General features: G+C 38.0%; 1 protein-coding gene across 1 annotated transcript in view; it reads left to right on the top strand.

Moving 5' to 3' along the window:
- The window catches only part of ROCK1 (Rho-associated, coiled-coil containing protein kinase 1), a 50025-nt gene extending 42445 nt beyond the window's left edge, over window positions 1-7580 (top strand). The window contains exons 25-29 of the mRNA XM_010293422.1: window positions 850-938; window positions 2362-2440; window positions 2560-2821; window positions 3580-3787; window positions 6792-7580. Coding sequence (XP_010291724.1) covers window positions 850-938; window positions 2362-2440; window positions 2560-2821; window positions 3580-3787; window positions 6792-6795 — 642 coding nt within the window. The 3' untranslated portion in view covers window positions 6796-7580. The remainder of the gene's footprint in view (window positions 1-849; window positions 939-2361; window positions 2441-2559; window positions 2822-3579; window positions 3788-6791) is intronic.
- The last annotated feature ends 1677 nt before the right edge of the window (window positions 7581-9257 follow it).

The raw sequence follows: 9257 nt of genomic DNA, 5'->3' as shown, positions 1-9257 counted from the left end.
ATTCCTGCTTTAAAACTCACAATTCCTTCCCAGTAGCTCTTGCTTATTCCCCAGGATCCCATGCATTCTGGAGTACTCTACTTTTTCAGTGGCATGGGATAGGTATATTAATATGCAGATTTTGAGCGTTAACTTGTAAAACACTTTGGGAGGGAAAACTGAGCAACACATTACCAAATGTTTCTGTTCTTTAACATCTGTACCACTCTGGAAAAACCTGTGTGGTTTGACCTTTAAAGTGACACGTAGCAAAAGAGCGTCCATTTCTTTTTTTCTTCCTCTGCAAACCTTTCCCTTACTGCCTCAGTGTATTCCTCGATTTCGAATGTATACCAGACCTCTGTTTCTGCCGACTCATTTTGGCTCTTTACTTTACCGGTCCATGAAATTGCAAGTGTAGGAAATAGCTGGAGCTGTGAGAATCTCTTTTAGCCTACCCGTAGTTTGATGCGAAGCACCAGTGAATCCTGCAGGTCTCTAGAACTAGAGAAGTTGTAAACAACTTTGTCAATAAGTGATAGATTCTGCACTCCAGGGTTTTTCGGTGATACAGTAATTTTCATAATATCGTGCCAGTAGCAACTGAAATTTGTGGGTTTGTGTACAGATAGACTTCCAGAGTAATCACAAGCATTTTAGGTTGGTCCAGTGACAATACATAGTCGCTGCAGTTTGTACATGCACGACTGTCAGTAGTATAGCTGCCTGCATGATGATTTAAATATCTCCTGATATTAATTTAAAAACCTTAATTTACTCTTGCTTTCTATGTGCATGTGGGAGTACAGTAGGATAAATGCTGCTTTTTAAAATGCCATTTCAACTTGTTTTTACCCTTTCTTTCCCCAGTATGTTGTGGTGAGCAGTAAAAAGATACTGTTCTACAATGATGAAAAGGACAAGGACCAGTCTAATCCATCCATGGTACTAGATATAGAGTAAGTAAAGTTACTGTTAGTTTTGGATACAAATTGTCAAAAGAGCATGGTGTGTGAGATAACTGATAACAAATCTTAAGCTTGGAATCAAAATTCCATAAATAATTTTTAATTTCCCATACCAGTTGGAAAATGTCTGTTTATCTGTATTTCAGGGTGCCATTAACAGAAAATACTACTTTTTTTTTTCCCTACTATTGCTAAAAGTTAGAGAAAAAGTTAAATACACAATAGTGTGACACTGTCTGTAGTCACTAGTTTGAATTTACAGAAATTAAGAGCCTTGTCTTACTATGAAAGGGAAGGGTCAGAGACAGTGGAACCTACATATTATGCTATCTCATTTTATGATTCAGTGTAATGACTGGTTTTGCCAGTTGCTTCAACAGCTGCTTTCTAAAGCAAGGCATGATAGTTGTGGGATAGATAAGGAAATGGCTGTCTGATTTTAGGTTTTATCCCCTTGCTTCATACCTTTTTCTTGCTGTCTGAGAAAGGATCAGTGTTGATCAAGGCCAAAGCATTTCTAACTTTTCCAGATGGTTTCTGTTCAGAGTGACAAAATAAATGAATTGTGATCCCTTTACATTGGTTATACATGAGGAAAATTGTGTCAAATATCACTGAAGCCCATCATTAAAACATGACTGAGTGTGATATTTGAACAGCTGATTGACATTATGGGACATTATAGAGTAATAATTGAAAAAAGGTTTTAAAATTCATGAATAGGTCTGTCAGTGACTAACAAATACATTGGTCTGGAAGGAATCTCAAACTCGGGAAGTGCTTAAGCTGCCAATTGCTTGTAACCAGGAATAGAGTTATTTTCTCTTTGAGCTGTTTCTTATTCTCTTTTCATAAACATCTGTTTCAGCAACTGTTGAAAACAGGATGTTGGGATAGATGGACTTACAGTCCTGACCCAGTGTAAGATGATGTTTGTTCCAATTTTAATAGCATTTTCAATAGTTGGTGCCCCAGATTGCCTTTTGTGATGTTCTGGCATTGATCGTTTATCAACTGATAAAATGATGTAGTAAAAAAATAGTGAGTAGTACTATACTTCATATGGTCATTTTTGTCCAGGGTTATCAATAAGCTTTTCTAGCAATAATCAGTTAGACTTCTCAGTGTTCTGAGGAAGAATTTGAAAGCTTTTTTCACAGGTAAATTTGCCATGATGGATCTTGAACCCATTTTAACACCCTCTTCCCATGCTGTGAAATGTTTTGGTCTTACTTGGGTAGACAAGATCTATATGGTTTATGAACTAATTCCTAAAATCATATTGCAGCCTTGAAGTATTATCATATTGCTTGCATAAACAATTCTTACAAGAACTTCAAAGCACTTTGATAACTGTTTTAAAAACATAGATAGCCTTTTTAGCATTTTCTGATTCATGTTTCTTCTAATCTAGCAAGCTGTTCCATGTCCGGCCTGTAACTCAAGGAGATGTATATAGAGCTGAAACTGAAGAAATTCCTAAAATATTTCAGGTAAAAAGAAGTGAATTCTCATTTCTACTTAACTCTCTTGAAAAAGTTTGGCAGCTTCTTTGAAAAGCATATAAAAATACGTAGTGCTTCAACAATGACATAGCAGTATTCTTTTTCAGATTCTCTATGCTAATGAGGGGGAATGCAGGAAGGATTTGGAGGTAGAACCAGTCCAGCCAGCAGAGAAGACAAATTTTCTAAATCACAAAGGGCATGAATTTATTCCAACGTTATACCACTTTCCAGCCAACTGTGAGGCCTGTGCCAAACCTCTTTGGCATGTCTTTAAACCCCCTGCTGCCCTAGAATGTCGAAGATGCCATGTGAAGTGCCATAGAGACCACTTGGATAAAAAGGAGGAATTAATTGCACCATGCAAAGGTATACTCACAGATTTTGTGTTCTATGTTCTCTGCGTGTTTAGCCAGACCTGCTAAACTATCGAAGGCAAATAAAAGCACTTCAGTTGAAAAGTTTTCTACTCTTTAGTTTTACGATTTTGGATGTGAAAGGTGCTATTAAAATAATAGGCTGTTAACACTACTTATGAACAGGCAGCTGTGGCAAGCCTCTGTAGGGAGGTCTTTGGTGGTGTAACTGATGTGGCTCTGCTGAGGGCCCTGAGAGCACAAGGGTGCCTAGAGGTTTGTCCCCAAGTACGGGGCAGCTCCTAGGTTCCCAGACCAATGGGAACATGGCCTACACGTGGGACAACGCAGTGGCTGCATCACCAAGCTGTGCTAAGACCTTGAAGAGTGGTTCTTCAGCCACTTCACAGACTGGACTAAAGGTTTCCTTTCTGTGCTCTTGTGGAGTACTTGGGGTATGTACTCTGGAATTCAGCCATATGGCACCCACACAACTTTCCAGCTCATTAAGACTGCAATTAGTGTAGGTTTTCTCATTTCTCGAATATTAATGTTAGAATCAAGAATCTTAATGCAGAGTGACAACTGTTAAAAGAAACTATACTCATAATTTCCCCTGCCATTTGTTGTTTTCTAAAAATCTATAAACAATTCAAATACAAGTATTTATATAGGTGCCATTGTTCTTTCCAGTGGTGCACCTGGTATACAAAATTCTTATTTTGATAAGTCCTAGTTTTCACTGAATCATCTTCCTCCTTTGACTTCTAGTGAGTTACGATGTAACTTCAGCCAGAGATATGTTGTTATTGGCATCCTGTCAAGATGAACAGAAGAAGTGGGTGACTCATTTAGTAAAGAAGATCCCTAAGACACCACCATCTACTTTTGTTCGTGCTTCTCCTAGAACTATGTCTACAAGATCCTCAGCAAACCAGTCATTCCGAAAAGTTGTTAAAAATACTTCTGGAAAAACTAGGTGAGAAGCTACACCTAGTTTCTATTCCAAAAAAACGGTTTGAATTCAGTTTGATTCTTTTTCACTCTATCTTAATAGAAGTGCTGGTTTGGGGTTGCCTTTAGCAAGAACAAGTTGGCAGTTAATCTTTTATAGAATGAACAGATTTACATACCTGAAAATTTGCAGTAGCTCTTAGAGGAATGGGTTTGTTTGGGGAGATGAGTTATTCAAACAATTTCTGGTTTTAATCCTATTGGCATTTGTTGTGTGAGATTGTTAGAGAATCATAGAAATACACAAGTAGTGAATGGGAACTTTGTTTAAAAATTACAAACGCAATCTTTAAAGCTTTTTTTTTAAGATCCTAGACATACAATGAGCCTAATATCTCACCAGCACCAGAAGGAGAAGAGCTGCACATTCCTGCACTTTATCTTGTGTCAGCTCATGCTTCACAGATTACCACAGCAAACCTATCTATTTTCCAGAAGAGAATTAATCCAGTAATGTTTTCACTAAAGAAAAGCCAAAAAAACCAAAGCATAACAATAAAAAACCCCAACCCTAACCCCACAAAAGAAAAGCATGTGGTTTTCTGTTGGGTTAAGAAGTTGCAATGGTTCATGGAAGAGTCCAGAAAGCACCAGATCTGTCTCAAGAATGGAAGGCGGAAGGGTGAAGACTCTCACCTTGCACTAGTGAAGTGTCAGGTCACATCAGCTGTTGATATATCAGAATACTGCAGCCCTGCTTTTTCCCCGTCTACCCTAGTGTATGGCCTCTGTTCACACCTTTCTCCATCACCCAACAGGATCTTCCAGGTTCTTGTGAAGAAATAAAGCTCTTAAATTTCTGGCAATTGAGATGTTAATACCCGTGTGGTATCTTTTCTCTTTAATTTCTTGAATTTTTCTAACAGACTGTAATGTGAATCAGTTAATATTTTTATTACTCTTCTAGACTGAGCCCAAATCCATCAGTGAGTTTGATGACATAATTGGTATTTGACCTTAGAAATCTTGCTTCTTAACGATGTTTAATACTGACAGAGCTTCTTAGAACGTATAATTAATTTACAGCAAACTCTGTTTTAACGCTGCATGTTGTAGGCAACTGAGTATGGAGGAAGAAGCATATTGAGCATAAGCAATTTAGAGAGGCACAGTACTTGACCAGCAACAGTGCTAGTATGCGTGCTGCCGGCCTGTCATGCTGCATGGAGATGTGCGCAGGAGGCAGGTGGGGAGCCACAGAACCTCACTGATGCTTGAGGAGCTGCTTGTGTGGCTTTGTGGCATGCTCCGTCCCCATCAGACAGCTGCCACTGGGTTGACTGGAGTGTAGTGGGGGTTTGCATCGCACCTGCAGAGCCATGTCAGTGAACAATGAAAAGATTCAGTCACACCAAGCAAATCAGCATTGGAAGAAGGTCAAATAGGAACTTCTCTTTCAAGTTATTTTACCGTGGCTGTTTTTGTGGCTTTCTCAGACAAATTTGATGTTAGTTGGGTCTATGAACTGGACAATCACCGCTGTGATGTAGTATGGCCGACCTGTGCCCTGATACCACTACATGTTTCATCCTGTATGTTTAGAAAGAAGAGGCTTGGATTTAGTTTAGGAAAATTCACTTCTGATGTACCAGATGTTTAAATATAGATTATTAAATAAATTTGCAATGGATCTTGTATACTGAACACTTAACTGGTGATTGCACAGTAGCTGAGCTAATCTGACAGCTACTTAAATGCGAGGATTTTCCCTCTCTGTCTTCCTTCCCTGCTATTCTGTCATTAGATCCTGGGTAAGTGCTTGAAACAATACATTTTGGATCCTTCCATGAAGGTCTGCAATTCAATTTCCTGACTGTTAAAAAATGTAGACTTATTTTGCAGAGCTGGTGAGTGGAATCAGCCCACTGAGAAGTGTGGCAATTGCCAAATCTTTAGGTAGGTATGTAGGAGGGTGCTCTTCTGAGGTCAGGAATGTGATAAGGTGGAGGAACAGCGGGCCCTTCTCCTTTCGGGAGGCAGCGAGATCAACTTCTCTGAACTCAAGACACTGCACCCTGCAGTTCTCATCTTGGCCTGTTTACCTAGACATGGGAGTAAGAGCAGCAGTGATGATTTTTATGGGATATATGCGTTTAGCTTTTACTAAATATGTGAAAATTGTTCTCTTGTCAGACCGTATAGCGCAACTTGATCATATAAGCAGGCATTAACTATCTTGCCAGCTGGATACAGACTTTAACACATGCTTTAAGACATTTTAGTACACTTCATTTAGGGTCTGGTCCACCTTTGCAGCTGGTAGGTACCACTTCATTGACTTCATGGAGAGGTGTATCACACCCATTAAAAGGAGCTTTGTATATAAATTCATCTTAAGTTCTATTCCTCATGTTAATAACTTATCACTAGTAAATATGAATTAGAACTTCATGATGAACTTGCTAGCATTTCATATATTCGTATATATTCATATAGTCGTATATATTCATATAGTCATAGTTTATTGTATGCTAATTTATACACATTGTATCAGCACAGTTGAGGTATTTGTTTTAATATATTTGGACTTTGGCACCTAATCAAGTTAATGCATGTTTAAAAAACCAAAAAACAAACCAAAACCCAAACAACCAAAACTCCTGTGCATCTGGCAACTGCATGTGCATGCTCTTCGCCCTACAGAGAGCCTTTTCGTGTCCTGCAAGTGAAAGAGGGTCACCTTGCATTTGCCATGAATACACCCATGACTGTTTACTCTTGTTTACTTGTAAAGCTGCAGTAATATTATCATCTGTCTGATCTCTGTGTTCGTTTAATCTTATTTGAAATTAAGAACAGTTTGTGGAAGGCTGTGTAGGTATGATCTTAGTATTGTACCATATCAATGGAAAAAATACTTTGTTAACGTAAAATAAAGTATTTTCTTCACTGAAGCTCTTGGCAAACATGCACTAGTGTTATGAAATATTATATTTATTATTAATTGTCTGTTTTCTTCTTTGTTCCAGCTAACCACACGTACAGTGCTTAATGGAATCTCCTGGGATGCAGTCTGAGAAACAGGGCTTTTTTTAACCACACTGAGCAGTGCAGACGGGCTGTTGTTCCTTTCAATGTAACTATCACAGGCTTCAGGGTTAAGATTGCTATTACTGTCTCCTCCTTGCTTTGGCACAAAAGCACGCTGAGGGTGTTTAATTGCGGGTTTGCCTAAAGGTAGATTAGATTAATTATTACTATGTAATGCAAGTTAAAGCAAATAAAGCTTAGCTAGGCGTATAAAAAAGGTGCTGCCTTTTTGGATTTTAAAGAAAAGCCTGTCAATCATGATGAAATTCAGCCAACTTTCTTCATATCAGTGAAAGAAAAGGACTGTTTACCCTGTGAAGGGAATATTTATGTCAAGTTGAGCGTATGAAATGGAGTAGAGGAGGAAGGTTTCTCAATGAGAAGGACTGCAATTGCTTTCAAGACTCAAAAGTTGTGCTCTTGAAGACTGCAGAACTAGCTTAAAAATGAAGCCTTATCACTTGAACTTCAGTGCCTTCACTGCAGAGTTAACAGCCTTAATGCTAAACACCCACTATGGAATGGATCAAAGTGTTAAATATTTTGCGTTATGCTTTACAAAATACTGATTCAGCAGGTTTGTAAAGGGGGGAAAACAAGTAATTGCCTTTAATCTATGCATTTTTGCCAAGCCATACTGAATTATTTTACTATTAGAGGCATTAGAAACTAACAGTAAAAAGAACCACCAAGTTTGGAAGCATATTTTGGGGTACATCATTTCTGTAACTGTATAATGTATTGCCTTACAATTTTAAGTGATAACATACATTAAGTTAACAAACATTTAAGAAATATATGCACTGTTTGAAATGTAAATTATTCTTAGAACACTTTTACTGGGTTTTACGTTGTCCTTTTAGTGCCTTAATTTGAGATAATTGTATTATTGCCATGTCAATAAATGTAGAAATCTAAAACTAAACAAAGGAAACCTCTAAAATATTGCATATCAGTGTTTTTTACTGAATTTTAATTGGTTGAAGTATTGTAGATGCTAGATGCATTTTCTAAATTAAGTACAATCTTTGAATGAGAATTCCTCTTACAAAGAAAGACTGATTCTGTTTCATAAGCCAAGAGATGTGTAGGCAATGCAAAAAAAAAAAAAAAAAAAGAGGCAAAAAAAAAGCGTGTAACACAAAAGCTCCGGGTAATTCAGGAATTTCAGTAAATGCTGTCAGACTCTTGCTTTGTAGCAGGAATACATTCATGGTATGGGCAGTATGGTTTTGTTTTTATTTTATTTCTTAACCAAATACCTCCTCAGTAATTTATAATGGCTTTGCAGTTGTGTATTAAATAAGAAGCACTGGAAAACTGATTCGTCCTTAGGGCGACTTGCATGTTTCAAGTGGTATTGAAAGCCGCACTGATGGATATGTAATAATAAACATATCTGTTATTAATATGGTAATGACTCTGTGCTCATTTAATGAGAAATAAAGTAATTTATGGAAAGACCCTTTTGAAAATGACTGGCATGGTGTTTTCTCCTGACTGCAGCTTATATACCTTTCCAAGCGTTCAGGCATCGCAACAGCTTCTAATACCAGGTGCATTTACAACATAACGCCTAGGGGACTCCAAGACTTTTTTTTTTTTTTTTTTACTATGCTACATGAATAAGTAAATACCGTATTAAATAATTTTTTTCATTCCCTTATTCTCATGGCCTGCTGTAGTAGCCTAATTTATATTTATTCTTCAACTACCACCCTGAGCTTGCCTTGCGATTGCCTCAACCTTCATGATGCAGGTTTGGAGCTGCAGAACTCCCACTTACTTGCAGGGAGGGAACCCTGTTCAAAAGACACAAAACTGTGGGGTGGTTTTTGTTGGTGGGGGTTTTGGGGGTTTGGTCTTTGTTGGTTTTTTTTTTTTCTCTTTTTTTCTTGGAACAGCCAGTGCACCCCTGCAGGGATGAGGCTAGCTGTCCATAAATCTTCCTGGGCAATCCGCCAAGGCTGTAGCACAATGGAGTAAGTAAGGACAAATTACATGCGAATGATTGTGTGTCCTTTGAAGGTCACAGAGCTGGGAAGTATATATATTATATATATAAATGGGTGATGTGGTAATTTCAGAAAGTTCCTCTGTGTTGAGCTTGGTGTATCAGAAACGTCAGCAATTTCCAAAGCCACGGATGGAGCACACTAAAGACTACCTTCCAGGTTGCCAGTCACATTGCCTGTTCGCTTGCAAAGCAATACAAGGGATAATTATGACCTGCTTTAATCTCCTTATCACATACCCAAAGGGGAAATAATAAGATGATTAAATGTTATCTTAAATACGTACATTATTATAGGAAATGTAGAATAATAGAAAAGGCCTGCGGTCAGGTCATTCTCCAGACCCAGATTAGGTTTTGGATTGCTTTTCTGCTTTCCTTTGTGACTGGC

The sequence above is a fragment of the Phaethon lepturus genome, unplaced genomic scaffold (genome assembly GCF_000687285.1).
Source record: "Phaethon lepturus isolate BGI_N335 unplaced genomic scaffold, ASM68728v1 scaffold8078, whole genome shotgun sequence".
NCBI classification, from domain to species: Eukaryota; Metazoa; Chordata; class Aves; order Phaethontiformes; family Phaethontidae; genus Phaethon; species Phaethon lepturus.
Note: the sequence above shows the minus strand (reverse complement) of the source record. Positions and strands in the feature narration are given on the sequence as shown.